A 23,766-nucleotide genomic window follows, 5' to 3' on the forward strand; every position below is an offset into this window, starting at 1 on the left:
TTCACTCAAGACATGGAGAAACATAGAGGCTTTTGCATGTGATGGGATGCTATTTTGACTGATTTACTGGGAAGTTCTAACACATCCATTCTTTACATTGCAGTGCCATTAGTTCTGTTAAATCAGCACAACTTGGCATTTGCCACAATAAAGGAGCAGTCCTGCCCTCCCTCAGCTGCTCATTCCCATCCCTCTGTCACTCCCTCTCATGCAGCAACAGCATTCATGCAGACACGTGGCAAGGAACTACAAAAAGAACTGATTAGTTTTAACATAGATTAGTTCCCCAATTTAGTTCACTGTGTAGTCTCATGAATGCTTGTGTCAGCACAAAGGGGGATGGTGCCAGGGCACGAACGAGCAGACAGTGCTAGGAAGGATGACTCCTTTCAGTGGAAGCGCCACAAAGCATCAAGGAATTGGAACATTTGAGTACGTGTTCAGATTAAAAAGTATATGTCCAAAGGGCAAAAAAAAAAAAATCATTTTTTTGCGATTACATAAAAATTAATCTAAATTGGACATAGTTCATAGCATCAGAAAATTATCATGCTCTGACTCCAGAACTCAAAATTTTAAGACTTGCATTGCAATTGTACCTCCCAGCCAACAAAAGCTGCTGCTGCATCACACATTTTAGTTAGTTCTGCTGCTGGTATTATCAGCAAGAAAAAAAAAAGAGGCAAAAAAAACCCCAAACCAAACCCCAACAAAATGTGAAGGAACAATGAGGAAGGCTGGGAAAAGAAAAATAATAGAAGATATCAGAGACAAATACAGAAGTTCAGCATTCCAAAATTAAAAAAAAAAAATAAAAAAGGTATAGAAAAGCATCACTGTATCATTTGACCTTAAAAGCCATTGAAGTCTCAGCCTCTAATGTGCATCTTAGCAAAAACATTTCCTCTAAATAGCTACAGTATAGAGAGTACAATATTTTAGGTCAGAAATGTTTATGAAATTACTAATTCCAGAAGAAAACTGTAGTGAGATATGAAGACTGAGAAGAATCACCTGCAACTGTCATCTAAGGCAATGAAAAGGAGAAACAAGCTCTCCACAAGATTTTAAGGAACTGTTACATTCTATTGATTAGTTAAGGATCAGATACTATGTGGATACCAAACACATTGAAAGCCGACACCAAAGAAACTGGAAACAAGTTACTTGGACACAGAAAATAAATGAACAGTGAAAAATCACAAAACAGTAAAGGAAAACTTGTGATATTCCAGGAAAATTCAGAGACAGCTAAAGCATGCCTCTGTTTTGGATTTGCAGAGGATAAGTGCTAGGGGGAATTACAAACAAGCCAAATGACAGGTTTACTGCGGGCTGAAGTTGTGATGTCCTAGGGTGGAGCTGTAGAGAAACTTCCTATTCAGAGGAAAGAGGGAGATCTTACTATCAGAGAGAAAGGGGCTAGTAAACAGAAGTAAGCCTACATCATTTCCTCTTTTGCTCTCAATGATTACATGGAAACAAAAAAAGCATTACTGGCATAGATGGTTTGAAAACAAAAAGACCTGGAAAAATGTTATTCATATTAGACAATGGGAATAATAATATTACTAATAATGTTTTTTAAAACCCTGCCCATCTTGGGTGATCCTAATGATCATTTAGGAACATAACCATACGATGAGAAAACAAAATAAAGAGAAAACCCTTTGCGTTGCTCAGAAAAGCATGAACATATTCTTGATGCACAAAACCACCCATGCAAGGTGATCTGACTGCTAGCCATTTTAGCAACAGCCATAAAGAAACAATGGACTGTCAATCACTTTCTTGATGTTTTCAGTGGAATTTTCTATAAAATACTTCATAGCATAAATTTCAAATAGCATTTTACTGATTTATTTTCCTCAGTAAGAATCACAATCAGAAGAAGATGGAAGAGACCTTAATCCTTTTTCTCTTTCATAGCACCTACAGAACATACAGTATTAGACAAGCTGACTTACGTCGGGAGACTACGGCAGATATATACCAAATGTTTCCCCAGGAACCGTAAAAAACTTCACAGACTTTGCTGAAAAAAAATGCAGTCCCTTACTGTAATGCCTGGAAGATTAAATAGCCAAGTAGCATCCTACTAAGCTGCAGTTTCATCTGTTATTACAGACTTATCTTTTGAAACATGCGTGTATACCAAATGGTCTGGCTGAGAATATGATATTCCAGAAACAACAACTGAATGTTGTCAGTTCATAAAAGCACTTTGAAAAATAGCTAACAAGCGCTGAATGAACATTAATTCAGATAATTGAACAATATTAAAAGTTATGCAGAAAAATAAGTATGTGATCATGTAACTCCTAGCTCCTTCATTGAAGGCTTACAGGGCTAAAATACTAAATGAGGATAAAACAAAATATTCAATATGTTTGATGTACTGCATAACCTCCAGGCATTGCCCTAAATAAATGGCAAAGTTACTGGACACACACTCATGGAACCCAATGATGATCTAATGACACCATAACCTCCATTTTGCTCTCCGGGATTGAAGGGATACAGATGACTAAGGATTCACAATTCAAAAATTGAGATTTCCAGATCTTGCTTTGTTAACATTTATATTAGCTGTTTATTAATCATACAGATTTAAATCCCAAAACTCATTGACTTCATAACTTGCAGTTGAGCTAATATGAATACATACCAAATAAAGCACACACCAAGCAGAGGCCACATACAACAACATGTGTTAGTGAGGTTGGACAAGTCAGTCAAACAATTTTCAACTAGCAGCAAAACAGTTGCTCTTCCTTTAGAATGGCATCTCAGTGCTTTAGCCACCTCCACCCAAGCACGTTTTTTGTTTGTTTGTTTTTCAATAAAATAAAGACAATCCCATATGCAGAACCCAGGCCAGGTAGACAGCGATCACTGTTTGGAATGCAACCCCGGTGATCAGCTGACCACAGGTAACACTTTCCTACAGTGTGAAAACTGCCCTAAAATATGGTCTGCCAGACTCTTAAAGCCAAGTTAACCTGTCGTAAATGTGCAGAAACAGAGATACTCAATCTTTCTAAACCTTGCATTCAAGGGTTCAGGGTGGGGTGGGGGGGAAGGTCACGTCTGGAGTTGGGGTTTGGTTTTTTTGTTGTTGTTGTTGGGTGGGGTTTTGTTTGGGGTGTTTCTTGGAGGGAGTTAGGGAGGTTTGGTTGGGTGGGTTTTTTTCTGCGAAGAGCTTCGAGCATAGACTTCAGATACTAACACAGCTCTAACTGATGATCTGTCAAAGTTATCCTTTTAAGAAGGAAGAAAATGCAGGGGGTTTATATGGAAGAATTCTTCCAAAATAATTTGAAAATCCTAGTATTCAAACACTTAAAATATATTAACTCTTTAAGCTTCACACAAACACAGGAACACAAGTATATTCTATATTAACCTCAACATTTTAAAAAGTTTAGCCTTTAACTATGTACTATAATACTAGTTTGTTAAAATCTAGGTTTATTTGTGTGTTTGCCTATGTAAAAAAAAAAAGTAAAAACACAGTAACAAACACTTTAATCTGTTGGTCACTGCATGATTTTTCCCTAAAAAAAAAAAAAAACTAGCCATAGCTTGCCATAAGGCAATACCCATACTACTAACATACATCCATATTAAATAATTTACTGTGAATTTGTTTACTGTTTTTAAGTAGAATGCAGAGGACATGATGGTTTTCTGAGATAAAACACACCCTGCTTTCAACACTAACTGGTTTATATTAGTGGCCAGGTAACCACTGGAAGTTAGTGAATTCAGTCAACACAGGAAAAAAGTATTTAGAAAAAGAATCCCTTGCTTTAGAGGTTAAACTTCAGGTAATAATAATTTTCAAAACTATGTTTTCGTATGTAACACAAGAATACTTCAGTATAATTGATAGAAAAGCTGGTGATATCCGGAACACTGGTGAAACTTGCACAATACTTAATTTTGGTAACTAGGAAAGATCAGTTTCATAGAGATCACAAAAATTTGATTGTCCATCTTTCAGAATCAAGCACAGCTACAATGTTCTTTGGAGAAGTAGGCTGGAGAGTTTAAATAATTTTTCAATTTATCTCAAATAGCACTTTGCAAATTCTCATGAGTGCCATAGTCTCAGTCACAACCAAACAGTTTGAGATGAGGCTGGTCTTTTCCTTTGTAACAGTCAAGTTCAGCTTGCAACATTATCAAAAATAAAAGAACTGTAAGCTAACTGCTGGCAAGTATGACGCAAACAGTTTCCTAGGTAACAGCCCAAGTTGCTGAAGTGCCTGATCCAGCATTTCCTCATCTGTTTGCACTCACACCAGCAGTCTGACAATGTAGTCACTGCATCCTGTTTCACTCAGAAGCCAGTGAAACACAGTGAGCTTAACCCTTGACTAACGTATTTACAGTTAGCCTATCGTACCTATAGATTAGCTCTTACAGCAATGCATTTTTAATATTCTCACACCTTTGCAGTAGCTGTCTACACTGCATTTTTTTAATTGAGAAGCAAATAATGAGAAAGAAAGCTAAAATAAAACACCCAACATGTAATGGATATCTCTTAATTTGTATTTTCACCACTGAAAGTTTCTGCCACAAATTAAGTTTTAAAAAAATTAGTCACCTGCAGATTTCACATAAAACATCAAATTATCTGTACCTGATTTTAACTTTATAGGTCCAGAATTTTCCTGATTTTATACTACACCCAAAGTAAATCAGATACATCAAGAGGATCTATCAAACTACTTGTCATTCACTTCAAATAGATGTGTATTCATATAAAAGGAGGAAACATGTTTTAAAAGTATACCACAAAATAGTTACTGTATATACCAAGAAAAACAAAAATCACATTTTGATGTAAAAAAAAAAAATGTAAAGAGCATGGATCTCATCAGTGAGCTATCTTTCAGGGGAACTGTGTTTCTAGAGCAAATTAAATAAAATCAAACACATTAATCAAAGAAATGCAAAGATTGGCCTTTCTGACAATATATTGCACCGAAAAAAATTGGATAATTTTAGGGTGTATTTTCAAATGTGAATTTGGTCATTTCAGGACATGAACAAACATGAAACAAACTATTCCCAGCACAGAGCTTTTATGTGCTGGCATCGGTGCTTATCCGGTGTAAAACACAACTGTTTTTCTGTACTATAGGATAGTTGTGGGGCACAAAGAAAGCAAAGAGATAAAAGTAATATTTTTTGGTTAAAAATTCTGGGCAGTGCTTCAGCAAAAGCAAAGTGCACATGAAATTTACTGGTGAAAAAAATCTCCCACCTTCACTGACTCATCTACTCAGTGCAATTTTAAGTGGGAAATCCCCTAAAGCATTCTGAAATAGACAGATGACAGCCAGCCAGAACAACCTGTCACAGCAGCTTCCTGACCACTAAAGAGAACTAGGTATCGAAAACATGAAGGTGCAGGGAAAGAGGAGATGTTAGGGACTTTTCACTATTTCTTTCACAAAAGCTTACTCGCTCAGGACACCAGGTTCATATCAAGCTAGAACTGCTTGAAAAGGAGATCTGAACTAGTCCTGATTTTCCAGGAACTGGAAGTCTCATGCTTTCAAATACACCATGGATTCTCCAGTTCCTTGGGAGGCCTTCTTACTCAAATCTTGTATCATAACTTATCCATATCAGAAAACACAAAAAAAGAATGGTTAGGCCAAAAAGCCCAGAGAAAAGAAGCAGCCTGAAATGAAACTCTGAAGAACAGTATGCAGGTATACACTGGCAACTATACTTATCTAGAAAATAAAGAAAAAAGGGCTACCATGTTTACAAAATATGATCCATGTTCTGGATCAGCCAGCAGTTAGCTGCTTGTTAGCATCTCAGTGATGTTTTTCTCTAAATGCAGGAGTTTCCATCAGCAGGCTTTTTACTCTATTAGCATAGTGTTCCTCTGCATCACTTAGCTTCTTCCCATACACCTGCATTCCTCTGTTCTGATGTTGCGGTACCCACATAGTAGGTATGAAGGCAGAATAAAAAAGAAAGAAATGTTTTCTTCACCAATGGACAATTTTCCTCAGTTAAATGGAAAGCTGGCTGAGAAAAAAAAATAAAGGAAGTAGTCTGGTATGCGATTATGGAAATTCCAGAAAGAGACCAAGAATTTTCAGGGATGAAGAGGCAACGATAGGCAGAAAACCTGTGATAACACAAGGCATGTTGAGGAACCCAAATATCCCTGTAGAGGAGGGAAGCAAACTAGCACGACTAGCAAAACTATTGTGGCAGGGTTATGCTGGGATACAAAAGATTCTCACTGCAACTCAGGGAGTCATGAGAAAAATCATGAGCCACGTGACAGCTTTAGGTTATGGGATTCAAGGTTCAGACAGGTTCTCCAAAACTAAAGCTTAAAATGGTTGCTGAGGACGTCTTTGATAAAATGAGTTTTTAAATGCCTGGATTAGAACCACATACAAAAGTTCTGCCGGGTACACTAAAAAGTACTCATATCTAACTATGAACATAGGCACCAAATGACATAACCATTTTGGTTATGTAATTGGTATATAATAAAACCATTTTGCATAGAGGCTTGCAAGTCTATCCAAATACTAATGATTTAGTCCTTTTGCAATACTCAGAATAATTATGTGCTTTATAACAACTGACCAACTACAGAATCCACCATCACAATATACAGTGTTTTTCCAGCTCTGTCTCCTGCTATACACTGACTAGGACACAAGAAGGAAAAATACAGTTCTGTCCACCAAGCTAGATAACCTCCCAAATGACGCTCATGACAAGGCAGATGCAGGAAACCCACTGTTCTTTTTGACTATGGCTTTTCTTGGCTCACCCCTTTTCCTGAAATCTGCAGGGGTACCACTGCAGAACATCTCAAAAAGTGAAGCAGAGCTAATGGGAAAAGACAGACCTGGGACACAGCTGGGAATCTAACAGACACACTGAGCCAAACTATTACTCAGAAATTGGAAATAAAGTCCAAAATTTCCTTAAAAAAAAAAGTTCTGCAAAAGTCCAGTTAAATTTGTTTGCCCTGTGGAGGCAAATAAAGATCAAGACATCAGGACATAAAATACTCCTCTTCTCTTACTGACCCTGTTACAACCCAAGCTGTAATCAGAATGAAATACCTCCATTAAATTTGTATATGAATGTCAGTATTCTAAAGATCAGGCAAAGCTTTCTTATAGCTCTCAAACATTGCAGGAAGGTACATTGACAAATACAAATCCTCTAATTCTTCCTCCATTTTGGATGAGAAATGAAGGGGGTAAGATGTTTAGTGTTTGGGGTTTTTTTGAGGTACGGTTCATTCCCTATTGTCATTAGTCAGCCAGCTACTCTTGCTACAACTACAGCACTTGAGCCAATACTACTCCTACTTCTCCCTCCTCACTTGCTTACAATAGGAGAGAGTTAGGCAAAACATGAACAAAATGGCTAAAGGCTCAGTCTTCCCCAAAAAAACCCAAAAAACCACAAACCACAAAACACCCAACACCTAGAAAACCTTTGTCCCCTCTGTCCAGGAAATAAACAGAGGATTGTTTTCAGCTTTGAAACTATCAAAGACGTACAGATTCTCTTTGGGCAGCAAAGAGTAAGTTCCTAACTATAAAAGCCTACCTATTAAGAGCTCAAATCTTACAAATAAATTTGCAGTTACACTTATGGAGGATGAAGCAGGTGAGTAAGCACCCTACATCTAACTTGCAGAACTAAAAGCACAAAATGAAGAAAACAAAGAACTTCACAATATTGTATAGTATCAAGGTAAAGGATACGGTCTGTATGTCAAAAATAAATGTACACACCTTTGCACATGCCGTCTACCTATGTATAATTTTTCAATAATGGACTTTTACATGGCACTGAAGTAAGGGATTCTAGAAATATTTTTATGCTGTAATGCAAAGAAATGTTTAATTCTTCTATCTTATAAACTACATGTTACCAAATGTTCCACACATTTTTCTAAACAACAATTTGATTGCTAGGTTTCTAAAGAAGTAAAATGTTTTCAGTCAGAACATTTTTATGTCTTTGCTGAAAGATACTTGTAATTTTGGACTAAATTACATTACTGATCTTGTAACGTGTAGAAAGACAAAGAACACACTGGTAGGAAGGGGTGTTAAAATTATTGTAAAAATAAGAACAGGTAAGGACAGGGAAGGAGAAAGAAAAATTACATTTCAAAAAAGACAAAACAAGTAAGCAATTTACTATTGAATATTAATCTCCTGGGATATTATTTTTCTTGTATTTTCAAGGCCCAAATAATTAAAGATGTGCCTTCTAACAGCACACCAATCCTGTCCAACACCAGATAGGTGAAAGGAACATAGCTTTAAGAATGTATTCAAGATTGTTAACACTTGCTACTAGAGAGCTAAAGTTATAAATGACATTAAACCCAGTGAATTTTTAAACAAATAAGGACTATAGTCTGAATCCTTACATGCTGTAAAACACATGTTCTTTTCCACTTCAAAGCTTAAGTGCTCTGCTATCTCTAGGGAGCTTCTTACTAGAATAAGTGTTAAGGCAACTAGCCTCATACAAGAAAAAATTACATAAGACTAACTATATACCTTTACAGGTCCTTTATTAAAGCTGTATTGAATTCTGCAGTTGACCCTGAAATGACATCTCTATTATATGAAACACAGTTTGATTCTTTTCTAAAGTTGTAAGATGCTTTCCTGAACAAGGTATCAATTTCATATTTACGGATATAACAGCAGTTTCTAAATGAAGTTGTCCTGAAATTTTATCCTTAACAATCTTAATAATGGGTTACATAAATTTCACATGTAAGCACAGGGTTCTACTCAGTTTCAACAAGACTGTTTGCAGCTTAAGGTCTTTTAACTAGTTTTGATTTTTACTCTTCATAAAAAAATTGTTATCCTCCAAACACAGACTGAAGTACTGGTTTTTTTCTTCAGAACATTCTGCAGATGTCTCTGATGAGACAGCCACTGTCTCAGAGGGGTTGAAAACAGGCCACCCTTAAAAGCAATAGCCAGCATCTGCCTCTGCTCATCTACTCCCGCTTTCTTATTTTCATCTTGACATCATAGAAAATCACTTGCAAACCTATTATTTTCAAGATTCTCTAAAAATTCTTTGGCATCTACCAAGCAGGTTTCCAGTTATGAAAAATAAATTAATTAAAAGCAATGACAAAAAAGACTGGTTATTAACACAAAAGCTATTCCAAACACGCCTTTCTTAATCAGACTTGCTCAACCAGAAACTTCAAACAGAAATTAAAAAAAAGATTTTCAGTATTACCATGGTATGGAAACATTCTGCGATGGTGAATAAGAGGTAGCAAGAGGCTCTGATACAGATTCTAATAAATGTATTTCTATAACTACATTAAAAAAAGCTAACAGATACTCAGAATACTACAGATAATCAAAATACCTTCAACTGCACTTTGCCATAACAGCACAAAGCTGTTATTTACATCATGGTAAGCACTCATTTTAACTTCAGATAGACATACTACATTTCTTTAATCATTGGAAAGATGCTACATAACATTCCGCAGCTTTTTACTATTAAAAAGAGACTAGAGGATGCCTAGTTAAACATGACAACACAAGCTTGTTTGCATTTGCTAGTTAAGATATGAAATATACTGCTTTATCCTATACCAACATGTTAAGAAGAACCAAGCCCCTGTCATCATTAATGTATGTGTGTGTTTACTCCATCTATAAGCAGCAATACACAGTAGGTACATCTGCATTTCAGTGCACTTGTATGGACAGTCTCAATGGAAACAGCATAACCCAGATCAACCTTCATCCTCCCCTGAGCAAAATTAAGCCTACTTCTCACAGATGCGTCTAGTCAAGAGGAAAACTGTGCTAATGTACTTTTACTTCTTCCAGTCTGAGCCAATTCCTTCAGGGCAGTGCCAGAGCAGATGGCATTTCACAGGCACAGCAGGACCTAAACTTTTTCAGTCTGCTAATCATACCTTCAGGTTTCAACATAAATTTCCCTCCCTTACTACCCACACATAAGACTATAACTGCTTGTATCTATACAAATGCAGTTTAAATTAACTGAAATTTAATCTCATACTATGTAATGAGGATAATTCTAAGGGACTGAGAATGTGTAGGACACTATGGAATTGCAAGAGTGGGTATCAAAGAGCCTGTGCATGCATTTACACATTACACCACTGTCTTGGTGGCAAACCAAATGAAATGAAGACTAGCGTGGACATTAATCAAGACAGCAATCATTTAAGACTTCTCTCAAAGACATTCCTTTCTTTTTAAAGTTAGCAACATTAAACTACATGCATGATACTGAATTTTATTAACTACTAATGACATCCTATACAGAGATCAATCCCTGCCTCAGAGAAAACTCACAAAAAGTCTGTTTATATCTATCCTTTCCAAAGTCACAAGCCCAGCTAAGAGGCCATCCACTTCTGTAAAGCACACACAGAGTTATGGTTCTTTGGCTACCATACATCTCACACACAGAAGAATAATTTGATATCTGAGGATTAGTGTTTATCAGTCATCAAATGTTGAAAAACAGCAGGTGTATCGCAATTTGCGTGAAACAAAAGAAACTGTTCTGGAGAGCCAGAAGTACTAGAAAAACTCACTGACACCTGCTCTTAAAGAAAACAAAAAACCTACTTGTCCTATATTAGTAACTTAGGGTACCCAGAAATTTAGAGTTCCTTTGAGAGAATCTGCCAGACAGAAGGAACAAAACAACACTCCTGAAGTGGCAAACAGGTATCACACAAGAGTGCTTAAGAGAAAATAAAATTTAAAAATTTACAAAAAGAACATAAATAAATGATGATTGAATCTGTAATATTAAACTGGCTCTAAGGAGAGGGGAAAAAAAAAAGACGCTAAATGTAAATACAGGCCTTTAATTTTAGGTTACACTGGAACAAAAATCATGCTAAAAATGTGGTGATCCTTCTGTAAGAGTGCCTTTTTTAGCCTTTAGTTTAGCTCCTATCCTGTTAAAGGGGTTTAATCTAATCAAAAAGAAAATGTAACATGACCAATAATGAAGGTTAAAAGAGACACTTACTGTAGTGCCTATACAGGAGTCATAGTTAAGCTGTTATTTGAATAAAACTGATAAAAATTCCCTCTGCAAACCTTAAGTTTCACACACTTTCAGAAGATTTGGTTCTGTTTTATGAACTTTGCTGATAAAATTGTACTAACAATAGATATAAACAGGCAGGTGTGACACAGGCTTGCTGTATCACCATCTAACAGTGGTACGGTTCTTCTGGGGCAGGGGAGCAGCACTGGCTGCTCTGGGCATATTGAAAGGACTCACCCCAAATTAAACCCCATGTATATTTCTCAACTACTATTACCAGCATGGATATAGCTAAACCAATGTACCTATATTGCTAATTCATACCAAAAAGCCTGGAATGTTCCTCATAAAAGAGGGAAGATCTCCCAAAACCAAATCCAAAGTACCCAAATACAGCTTCACATGGTACATTTTCTATAGTATCTTGATTAGTTTAAAAATAGTAAATTAGATAGGAAAAAGATAATTTTAACATTCCATAAAACAAACTTTTATTTATCACATGAACAACAATGGAACATTTGCTGCAAGTATGCCTCTAACTTAGTAAAGGTATTTGGGCTTGCATAAAGGAACAATAAGGCTGGCAGCTCAGTACTGGGTAACAAAACTTGTCAGGATTACTATTCAATCAGTCCTTTTATTGGAAATGCGTCAGTTGCTTCCACACCTCCTGTACAAAGTGAGGTTAGCACTGGTAGTTATGAGTAGTTCTGGATAGTTCAATACTTACGAAAACCAGTGCTGCTATCAAACAGATAGAGGGCTATAATAAAATTACTTGGATATCCATGCCCTATTCTGTCCCTCTCCCAGTAAACTAGCAATTGTTTCAAAGGAAAATACTATACATAAAAGCTATGAAAAAGTAGGGATGGCCCAACACATCAAAACTTACTTCTGGTCACCAGCTGCCTGTATTCATATGACTTATGTCCTTTCCCAAAGCTGTATGATCCATTTTCAAATATAAAACTGCTCCAGAAACTAAGATTTTATTTCAGCCATCATTCATTGTTATGCCTTCTCAAGTTCCTAGAACACTTCATTTTGTCAAACACAGATAAGGCCATTCACTTAACTGGTCTTCCTTAAAGACAGATCTCTCCAATCTGTTTCTGCCACACTTCCCCTTCTCAAATACCATCATCTGTCAGTTCACTTGCTACCCTGTGAACTTTTTTCAGCATCCATTTATCAGCATCCATGGTTCCTGTCTGTTTGGAAGGCTCTAGTACTCTTTTACTTCCACTGGCTCCTTAAAGTTATTGATCCTTTTCACACTTCACTAACATTCACTCATATACTACACAGTCTGCCCTGATCAATCCAAGTCCTCACTTTTACCTTAAATTTTAATTCCTGCTGTTGAGTTGCAAAGTCCCATTATTTTTTTCCCGCAGTTTATTCTGTTGTGTCATTCCATCTTGCTAAGCATTGTTTTCACCCACTGAAGTCATGTTGAAATTCAACATTTCCTTTTACTCCCCTTTACTCATCTTAAACTATTCTTTCAGCTCTTTCTCCACATAGTTTTGTCCTGGAAAAATGGGTGAGATTCCAACAAAATATTCTACGGCCATAGCCTCCTGTGGTCTGCCCTCCCTTCTCATTTGGCAGAAAGAAGATTCTCATCTGTTTTCCACCACAAGTTTTTGCATCAATGATAGAACAGATTACATCTCCCAGTTTCCCTGCCTGTAATCCTTATCTTTGTACAAAAGTACAAGATTTACTCTTTTCCATCTTCAGGAACTCGTTTCTGAACGCCTGACCTGATAGTTACAGTTGGCTTTGTTCAGTGGTTTGTTTCAATAATGGTAAGGCTGCGTGAAGTTTTCATTTTTAGGTATCTGAAAAAAACAAAACTTGAGGAAAAAAGCTTTTTTTAAAATACCACTTTCCTATCAAAAGTCAAATAAGGCCCAGGTTAGAACAGAATTCCTGGCCCCCAGTTCTGGCATTCACTCATGACATGAGACACACTCACGTGGATTCTTAGAGTTCAGCTCACACTGCAGACTTGCCCTGTGTCAGGGCATATTCCACAGGGTCTCTTCACTTCCCACTCACGTTTTTTCATAAAACTTGCTGGAATTTGATATCTTTGAAACTCCTAAGGCCATAGTATTAAATCAGTTCAGCTGGTCAAGGTCAACTATTAGGATGGCACTGTCAGGCATACACATACACTCACTATGTCAAAAGATGAGTCTTTTCCTCAGGAAAATATACCTGACTCCTTGTAATTCTCTTCCCTTTCATATTTAATCTCACAGAATATCCTGTTCACAAACCACAGTGTGTCCTCTTTGCCATCCTAGAGACTCTCCTGCGAACCTTTTGTTCCTCATCTCTACAACTTTCATTTTAAGTTTAAAATGTATTCCTACACAAAGCTGAAACTTAGTATCTTACCCAATTTATTCTGTCAGTTTTCTTTGACACAACCACACAGTTCTTGGAACATTCTCTCCCAGCTTCCTCCATTTCTTTTCTACTGGTGCTCTGGTCACTCCTGTAATATGCCATCTTCACCTTCCTCCAAATTTCTCCAGCATTTCCACAGCAGTTGTCTTTGATCTCCTTCCCTTCTCCATTTACGTTTTCTTTCTGGGAAACCACACCTGCAGAAACAGTCAACCCCCTTCGCTACACTGACAACTTGAAGATATGTTTCCCTGCTTTTAGCATACTTTTCCTGCCCAGAACATGAACTGCCACCAAGTCTTGGATATCTAAAAACCAGCTCAGGTAAACTTAGCTAACAGAGTTCTTAAGGGCACTCAGTCTCCCTAATAGCATTCTTTGTCATTCTCTGGGAACCACTGTACGGTCCTGGTGGTCACTTTGCCAGCAGATACCGTCTTAAATTCTGACCTCTCTACAGGTCTTTATGGGCAGACAATGCTCAAATCATCCTTTCTTTGCAGTACCATACTTCAAGAATTTAACTTCAGGATGAAAAAAAAAAAGAGAAAGAGAAAAAAGGATGCAATTTTTACCAAGAGTCTTCTCATTTTACATTTCATCCAGCACAAAACATCTTGTCAAGGTCAGAGAGAACCAGACAGAAACAAGAGCCCTACTCATCCAAAATACTGTTGCAAAAACAGTTTTCCAAGACTGTTGCTTTCACCATGTAATCCTCCTCTTTGCATATTCCCTACACTCAGTCGCATCCCATTATAACTGATTACATTCACAGCTCAACACACCCACATTTCTACCTTGATTTTCCCCAACAAGACAAACAATAAAAATCCAAGAGGTACGAAGATTCTGTTAACAACAGAAACAAATCTTGACCTGTAGGTACACTTGTGGTAACAGTCATTGTAATCGTTAGGGGAAAACTTAACATTACAAAGAGCTAGTTCATTACATAGATAGCAAGAGGAGTTACCTTTTATGCTATTGGCTGCAATCAACAGGTAAAAGCTCACCTGTTTCTAGGCTGCAAACAATACCTGAATTTAGCAGTTTTAAGACACTGTAAAATACATAGTAAGAGAGCATCTGCACTAGAAAGTTTATACTCTGAGCACAAAATATAATTTCTTATATAGGTAACATACACAGATATAAATTGTCTAAGCAAATACAGAACTGCATTAATTTCAGGTTTCATAAATATTTTAGACTCTTGAAATTGAGTCCTGATCTTCCTAAGGTAATGCATCAAAGGTATGAGATAGTTTGGAAGAGAAACTGGGGAGAGGTGGCAGTCAACCCAACAACCTAACCACAAGACAGTTCTTCCTGTAATTAACAGAATGAAACATGAAAGCAGTCTTTATCCAGGAAATATCCCAGCCTTCCTACATGTTTGAACCTAGTCAGGTAACCAGGAAAAGTATCAGCTCTGTTTGCAGACTGTTTTGGCCACATATCCTGTACATTCAATTAGGAAGGCCTATTCTTTACTCCAGGAAAAATATGAATTTTAGAAATCACATTCTTTCTGGATTCTGAGAAGTTCCTATGTATGAGTTCCTACACACAGTTATTTACTCTCATATACATGTTCACCAACATGTTAAAGAAAAGAAGTGTTTTACTACAATATTTTTCAGGACACAGGGTGTTTACAAGACCTGAAATACTGACAAGCACCTTTTATACTTCCAATTCTGATTTGGCTTTCACACACACACACAAAAAATTTAAGTGCAAAGCATGCAACAGTCAATGAAGACAAACCCTTTGACACCAGCAGCAGTAGGTACAGCTAACAGATTAGCAGCTGATTAATACATGCAATCAAAACATCATCTACATAAAATTTGTAATACAAATCAATACTGCAGTCATACTGCTAATAAGCAATTCATCTCTAGGTCCAAGATGAATTCTGACGTAAGAAAACAAAAAGCCTGTTTACTGCTAAAATCATACAAATTTCTGTGAGCAGAAGTGTTAATATAGTAGACCTCAGAAAAGACACTGTATTTGGATAATTTTTAGCCTTAATTTTAGTCATATTGCTTCCTTCTAGGCATATTTATATATTTTGATAATGGCATTTAACTACACTCACATAAAAATCTTAAGATATAATTTATTCAAGACTCTTCTCCCACCTCAAACTACATTGCTAGCTGTATGTACTGGAGAAAAGCCACACACAGAATGGATTTGTAGACTTTGATAGCTAAAGGAAGCATAGATACTCATATACAAGGTAAGAATAAAGGTGATCTAATTTTATCATCCTTGCAGCGTTAGAGTTGCCATACCTGTTCAAGTACAGAATGCAATAATCTGAATATTTGTCATAAGGATTGCTCACATTAGAAAGCATTTACAAGATTGTGCTCACAGGGCCTCTTTCCACTTCTACCCTAGAAAACAGCGATAGCTCCATCCAATTCCAGTGTGCGCACACTACTGATTCCACATACCTGTCCCCCCCCGCACACAGACCCCTTAAAATTGTTGGCTTAATAAAAAAACAGTCACTCATGATAATTATTTTCTCATGTATTTAACTAGAGTCGGGCATAATTTCAAATCAACAAGTAACTGAAAACTTAAGGTCAATACTAGCATTCCCTATTTTCCTCAAAGAGTAACTAAAATCTACACAAAATGAAAATTTTTCACAATGAGAACTATCAGCCATTGGAATAATCTCACCTGGGAAGTGGTGGATTGCCCAACACTGGACACTTAAGACTGAGCTGGACAGGTTGCTGGGCCATCTTGGCTAGACCATCCTTTTGCCAAGACAGGTTGGACCAGATGACCCTTGAGGTCCCTTCTAAGCTGCTATTCTATGATTCAGAACATCAGCCTTTTTTGTTCTTACGTGGCCCTGCTTGCAGAGGTTCGTACAGACCTCTACGTACAAGAAGTTCGTAACAATCATACAAAATAGATCTAACAGAATCATAAGAGCAACTCAGCTCTCATTCATCAAAGTATTCCTGTCATGGTGGACTTGCAGCACATTCCTTGTACTCCACTGATCTTCCTAACAATGCTCATTAAACTCACTCTTAAAATATTAATATTGGAAAAGAATCATTGTAGTATTTTATAAAGATCTGCAAAACATGCAATCAGTCCTTAAAGAAAATTCACATAATAAATGTTCTCTGAAAAGCATTAAGTGCACGCATTCCTTCTGTTTCAAGGAAGCAACGTAAAAACCCTGTAGTGTTTATTCAAATAAAATAACACATTATGGGCTTACTTCTCCCCCCCCCCAAACAATTCACGTTTTATCAGCTCTCGATGTCTGATCTCTCTCAAGTCAGACAGATCAGAGGATTTAACCTGTGTTATGCTTAAAAAATTACATATAAAATATTGCACAGAACATATATCTACAAATCCCATTTAGACTGTGCTTAATAAAGCACAACTATTTATTGTAAAGCATAATAGACTATTAGCAAAATAAAGAACTTCAGATCTCTCTGTTGTTTCTGTTCGCTTCTAGTGATAAAGATATCAAATTCTGGAAGTCTACCAAACAGTAACATTTTATTATGAACACGTATGATTTAAGTACTGCCAATAAATTCTATGTATTTAGTTATGGTTGACATTTATGATGTTAAAGAATAATAAGTGCCTTAACTTGAAATATACACATGCCCGTAGAAAGTGAGCTGAATATCAAAGGAAGCATTTAGTAACTTGCACAAGAACAAATATCTTCTATCGTCCAGAAAGGTTAATGAAACCACATTTTCTGAAGTTTTTGTACTGCAGACAAATGTGACAGAGAGTGAGTTCCTTACTCTCCAGAAGGGAGCAGAGAAAGTAAAGTAGCATACAATAGTCCCTACATATCTTAACTGCTAGTATAATATTTTAATGTTTCTTTCATAATATGCATTAGATAATTTGAAACTTACTGAATGAGTTATTTCTGAAGCTCGTTACAGCACACTTGCATTTTAACCTTTCATGCAAAAACAATTACCGCTGTATTATTCTATTGTGCAAATGCAGGGAAAGAAATGTTCGAAAACTACTCCACCTTTTCAGGTTGACCTCGTATTTCCTCAGACCTATTTCACAGTCAATCACAAGAAGCGCATTACGGAATACACGTCAAAGCAAAATTTCCTTTAGTATCCATGAATTTCAGCCACAACAGTGGTAGATGGGGAATTCTGCAGTAACAATCACGTCCCAGAAACTGTTCACCTGCACGTTTGTTAAATACACTCCCCTTACTCTCCCTCCTATAACGGGCTGATAATCCGCTTGCAGCAGCCTCGGGCCAGTTGCACCGGCAACACAACTCGATGTTCCTGCAGTTCACGTGCAAGTTCCCAAATAAAAACAAGCTCACCACCACCACGGGGGTTTGCGCTACAAAAAACAAGACTCATTGAAAAGTTTTCCGGGAGGTAGAAACCAACAGAGTTCCATTCAAGAAAGCTGAGCGTTTCGGGCATCTCTCCAGACTCTACTGAACAGCTCTCTCTTCAGTAAAAAGAAGTTTCTTAAATCCCATCAACCCAAACTTAATGTTAACTTACGTGGAGCGAGGAAGACAGGGTGAGAGGGAGAAAGAAGAGACAGTAATCTGCAAGGCAGAAGGACAGCTGCCACTCAAACAACGCTAACATTTGATAAATAATATCCCTCAAAACCTGATATTCCTTTAGCACTTGGCAATCATTTTGTCGACAGAAAGCGGGAAGAACCAGAAGTGCCAGGCAGCTAGAAAGCTGTGATTTCTCTCTCTCGTGAAGTCTGCCAGAAGCGAAGGAGGTGGTGGGCTTTGGAAAAGAAACAATCAAAACAACAAGGTAGCCGGTAGCTGAAGATGTTTGGTTTGGGGTTGTTTTAATCAGTAAGAACTACGTTTTAAGATCGTATGAAAAGCGAGCGAGCCTTCGGTCCTATAGCAAATATATTATTATGGTTTAGCTTCTATACAGACACAAAGGATTATATCGATTCTGTAGGACCGAGTTGAGAAACCCGCTAAGGGACTAACATTTTCCTCCATTCCTCTATCCGGAGTTTGACAGCAGACATCCAGCACAGACATACACAGCGGTTAGGAAAAGCGAGCGGCGCTCATTCCTCAGAAAGTTTCTCCCTCCAGTTTCGGAGAAACCTACCTGCTCTCTGGAAATGCAAGGCAACGAGGGTCTCCTAAACATTTTGCAGCTCCCATAGTAGCTGGCCGAAGTTTCCCCTAAGGATACGCAGCTAGATCTCCTCCTGGGTCTGATCACAGGCACTTTTTCCTCCACGCTGGGGAGCCGTGGGTGGTGATGATGCTGGTGGTGTGCTCCTCGGCTCTGAGCCGAGAAGAAGCCGCGCTCGCCACCACAGAGTGCCAAGAGGCAGCCTGCCACCCCGACCGAGCCGGCCAACAGCGGTCTGAGGGCTGGGGGGAGCGAGTGAAGGCTGGTGAGCGACATCAGCCACAACAGGCTGGAGAAGACCAAGACGAGGACGCTCCGGCGCAACTTCAGGGAGCTCTGTAGCAGAGTCAGCGTGGCCACCGATCCCAGCACTGTCAGGAGTCTGCCTAGGACCATCTGCGGCTCGGCGAGGGGCCCAGGCTCCTCTTCGTGCCCCTCCGCGGGCAGCAGCCACTGCAGCGCCACGAAGTCCCCCAAGTAGCAGCACACGGGAAGCGCCAGCAGCCACCAGCGGGTCGTGCCGCCGCCGTGCTCCCCGCGCCTGCCGCCGGCCAGGTAGCAGGTGAGGAAGAAGAAGGCACAGGCGATGCTGAAGAGAGGGCTGAGGCAGTGGGACAAGCACAGCAAGGCGTGCTGCGGCCGAGGGCTCCGCCAGCTGCTCCCGTCCTGCTGGTCCCCGGCGCTGCCCGGGCCGTGCAAGGCCAGGAGCGAGAGGACGGCGGCAGCCAAGGCGCCCAGGCTGAGCAGAGCCCGGGAGGCGGCGGCGGCGGTAGGGAACAGCAGCAGAGAGAGGAAGCTCTTCGGCGGGTCCTGCCGCAGGGTGGTCGCGCAGCTCTTCACGTAGCCGTTCCGTAGGCTCTCCGGGCTGCTGCTGCCGCCGCCGGGGAGCGCCAGGGGGGCGGCCGCCCCGCCGCCGTCCGGCTGCTGGAAGTGCTGCGGGGCTTTGCTGGGTCCGAGGTGGGAGGCGGCCGCGGCGGTGGCTTCTCTCTCTTCCCTCATGGTGGTCGGGGACGCAGGAGGGGGAGGACAGAGAAGAGGCGCGGGTCGCGCTAGTTCGGGCTCGGCCGCGCCTCCCTCATGTCCTCAGGAGAACGGCGCCGGGCTGAGCCGCCGCTTCTCCTCCGCGGGCAGCGGCGTCCGCAGCATGGTGGGAAAAGAGAGAAAAGGTAAAAGTCTCGCTCGCTCGTTCGCTTTCCCCGAACGGATCCAGCGGCAGGGGCTCGCTGTCGCCTCCCAGCGCCCGCCGGCAGCAGCGGCGGCGGCTGGCGAGGCCCCGGCGGGGGTGGGAGTGCGGCGAGGAGCAGCCCCCGCCCGCCTTTCCGCCCGCCTTCCCTCACGCCGCTGCACACGGCGCGCGCGGAAGCCCCTGCGGCGGCACGCGCCCCGGGAGCGGTTGCGCGATAACTGCCACGCGCTAACGGCCAGCACGGTAGCGGGGGCGGGAGGCGCGCTCCTGCTCCGCGGCCGGCGCGAGCCGCCAGTTCCTTCCCGCCGCTCCGCGCTCGGCGGCCGCCCTGCCCCGCCCCGCCTCGCCTCGCCTCGCCTCGCCCTGCCCTGTGGCGGCCGGCAGGACTCCGGCCCCGCAGCGGCTCCCGCCGCAGGTCAGCGGAGGAATCCCGCGGCGCCCGGCCCGCAGGAGAACGCGCCTTCCGTCTGTGTTAAACAGATCTTCCTACAAAGGTGTGCGTGTCCCGCGGGGTGGCCGGCTGCCCACGGGGGAACGGAGCGGGCCCGGCCCAGCCAGCCCCGGCGGCCGCGCACCGCCCTCGGTACCGCGCCGCGGCGGCGGGGAGGGACGTCCGGTCCGGCGATTTAGGGACAGAAACGCTCGGCTGCTCTAACTTGCTTTTTTATCATGTCCTTTTGGTTTGAGATACCACGGAAAAGTTGCTCGTACGGCCTTTAGAGCACAGAAAGAGTATCGAAGTTTTTTCCCTTTAAGGACTGTCCCTCTCTTTTTCCTTTTTTTTTTCTAACACCTGAAAAGTAAGTATGGATTAGAGAATTTTCTACACTTTTTTCCCAGTCTTTAACTGAGTTACAGATTAGACTCCATTGCTCGACGAGGTTTGTTTATTTGCACAGCTAATCCCTTTGGAATGGATCAAAATAATCATTTTGGATCTGACTGTTACAAGTGTTTAGACTGCTGTAAGTGAAAATAGGCAGTTAAAGGAATTTCGAGTAATGTCTGCTCATTCATTCTGTTTGTTTGTTTCTGGAAGAGTTAACTGCTTAGTGCTTCTGAAATTATAACTCTGCAGATGCCCCTTGAGACATCTTTCCATGTAATGTTATACTGCCTTACTTAAATTGGCTTAGAAATCAGATCGGGTAAGTCGGTGACTGCACTTTTTGCTTGCTTATTGAAACAAGGAATTCGTAAAATGACTTGGTGCCTTTGTGATTTGCTGCATTTGAACAGCACTCGAGTAGCAGTTGCTTTGGGGAAGCTGTGGTGTAGTAGGAAGTGCTGCTGCAGGATAGCGGCCTAAAAATTAACAATACGCAGAAGTTGTCCAGCATGATTACTGACAGAAAATACAATATACAGTGATAAAGTAACTTCTCTATATAAGAAGATGGAAATACGTAATGATTTGGTTTTCGAAAAGCAGATCAAACTGATGGAATTTTAATAGCATCATACACCTTCCTCTGTTAGAAGTACTCCTACACTCTTTCCCAAAAAAGAAGTGGAAGTTCTGTCCTGACTTGGTACGCTTAGTACCAGTACAATGGTACAGAAACCATGTTAAAAAGTTTGCAAAAGAGAAAATCTGAAGTTCCTTTGGAGATTATATTGTTACATTTACTTCTATTCATATGTTAATGCTAGAATTTGGACCACAATCAAGTGTATATGTAAATGTTTTCAAGGCTGAGATGTATCTTGCTATTATGCATAGCTTTTATTTTTTTATTCCCTTGGATTCAGCTATAAATAAATGCATTCTAGAAATAATTAGATATTGTAGTCTTCATTAAAACATCATATTTGACTATATATGTCTGTAGCAGTGGATACTAGAAAGTGCCTGAGGAAGAGTACAGAGAGGTGGGACATCATATGATCCCTTAATACCCTGAATGCAGCCATCTGTGGCTTTAGCACTTTCTGAATCGGAAGTGGTGTCTTATTTTTAATAGTTCTTAGTAGATTTTTATTCCACAAATTTGCCCAGTCATTTTTTTTAAGTCCACGTTGGCTTTTGGCATCCGCAGTGTACTACAGGAAGAAGTCCTGCTCAAAACAATTTGACTATGCATTGTGGTTTTGGTTTTTTATAGAGTTTCCTATCTTAGTTGATATTCTTCTCATTTTGGTAGAAACAATGACCAGTTGCTCTCTAGTCACCTTCTCTCTTCACCTCATGATTTTATATTTTTCCTCAGTCTTGTATTTTCCAAGCTGAAGAGTTTTAGTCTATTCGATTTTTTTTCACGTTACTATTAATATCTTTTTTTTTTTTTTGAGCACTATGCTTTTGGAGATGAGGAGGCCAGGAGTTACACACAGTATACAAGACACAAGAGCAGTCAGAATAATGGTTTTCATGTGATTATCCACTTCTTTCCTTAAATTTCTTGTCACCTATTTGTTTTGCTTTGTTAGGGAAGTAGAAGCAGATAAACTGAGCATTGTTGAATGTTGTTTTGTTGAACATTGAACAAACATTTTCATAGCATTAACTATGTAGATCCCAGGAACTATTTTCTGACTGTTAACATCTAGATCCACTAGATAGTTTTATAGGTAAGGACAGGATTTTTTTCTGTGCTTACATTATGGTTATCTATATTAAATTTCACCTGTCTGTGCACTCAGGATTGTGAGGCTGTTTGCAGATTCTCTCAGCCAACAATATTTTTACTACCCTTGGTAACTTCGTATCAACAACATACTTCACCACCTTACTATTTATTTGTTTTCAGATCGTTTATCATGTACTAATTAGCTTTTATTCCAGTGGCATGTCTGTGCAAAAACACCCTGAAGGAATGTATACACAATTCATTCAAACGTGTAATGGGAATATAGTTGTTCTCTAATAGTAGCATCTCTGTTGCCTAACAGTACTCGCCCCAGCATATTCCAGGCCCTTGTCCTGAGGAGTTTACACTCTAATCATGAACAATTTCAGTATAAAGAAAACTTGGTTTGAGTAGTTTAGCATCTATCATAAATTAGAATAGTGTTAACTAAATTTCTTCTTGTGACAGAATAATTTTTAGAATAAAGAAATACCTTTTCATTTACTATTCCTTAAATGGAGAAACATATGAAGTGTTTCATTTAAATTGGAATGAAGAAATTAATTTCAGGGTAATGTAATTTTTTTATCTTCTTCCAGTTTTACTAACAAAAGAAGATAGGTAGTTTTGTGATTACGGTTGATTCTTAAGGTACCGTATGATAGAACACCCCTATTTAACAGTGGCTATTGATACTGTGGCCTCGACATACAAACAAATGTCTTCAGTTGCTATTTGGTAAGTTTCTATATAAAAATTGGGCTATAGTATATCAAAATACTGAGTTATTGTTTCCGTTGTCTCTTCTCTGTTCCAAAAAGAATAATTAGAAAGAACAGAGAATATAACCGTGACTCTCTTCACTCAAGGCTGTAATCTTGGCATCTTCTTTGGCCTGTTTCTCTCCTTTGACCCACACATCCAGAACATGTCTAAATCTTACCACATCCACTTAAATATTTCTAAGTCTTCATCATTCCCTTCTGTTTGTGCTGCCCAGTGTTTTTTTGTTTGGTTTTTTTTGTGTGTGGGTTTTTTTTGCCAGTGCTCTGGCTATTGTGTGCCCTATGATCTTGGTATGCACAGGGATCAGCTCTGTTCAAAATTGCTGTGGTTTTCACCTCAAAGTAGCTTTGTTGTCTCCTTTTCTTCAGACATATCAAATACAAACATTTGATTATTCCCTCCTAATTTAGTTCCGCAGTTCAATCCATTTCTCACCATGTGGACAACTTTTGCATCTGTTTAATAACTTTGGACACAGTTGCCCAGCTCTTAG

The 23,766-nt window shown here is 39.6% G+C and overlaps 2 protein-coding genes across 2 annotated transcripts in view; one reads left to right on the forward strand and one right to left on the reverse strand.

The window, feature by feature from the left end:
* The window catches only part of PDE3B (phosphodiesterase 3B), a 98,217-nt gene extending 78,487 nt beyond the window's left edge, over nucleotides 1–19,730 (reverse strand). The window contains exon 1 of the mRNA XM_075094717.1: nucleotides 18,702–19,730. Within this exon, the coding sequence (XP_074950818.1) occupies nucleotides 18,702–19,730 (1,029 nt within the window). The remainder of the gene's footprint in view (nucleotides 1–18,701) is intronic.
* On the forward strand, nucleotides 19,729–21,692 carry LOC142057868 (uncharacterized). Its single transcript, XM_075094726.1, has 2 exons — nucleotides 19,729–20,411; nucleotides 20,605–21,692. Exons 1-2 carry the CDS (start codon nucleotides 19,729–19,731, stop codon nucleotides 20,705–20,707), a joined length of 786 nt encoding a protein of 261 aa, XP_074950827.1. The 3' UTR covers nucleotides 20,708–21,692.
* Nucleotides 21,693–23,766: the final 2,074 nt, after the last annotated feature.

The sequence above is a fragment of the Phalacrocorax aristotelis genome, chromosome 5 (genome assembly GCF_949628215.1).
Source record: "Phalacrocorax aristotelis chromosome 5, bGulAri2.1, whole genome shotgun sequence".
In the NCBI taxonomy this organism is placed as follows: domain Eukaryota; kingdom Metazoa; phylum Chordata; class Aves; order Suliformes; family Phalacrocoracidae; genus Phalacrocorax; species Phalacrocorax aristotelis.

Excerpts from the sequence above, each read along its gene's own strand:
- LOC142057868 (XM_075094726.1), top strand. The coding sequence starts at position 19,729 with ATGGTGGTCGGGGACGCAGGAGGGGGAGGACAGAGAAGAGGCGCGGGT. Across the intron at positions 20,412-20,604 it reads AAACAGATCTTCCTACAAAG|ATACCACGGAAAAGTTGCTC; the intron begins GTGTGCGTGTCC and ends TTTTGGTTTGAG.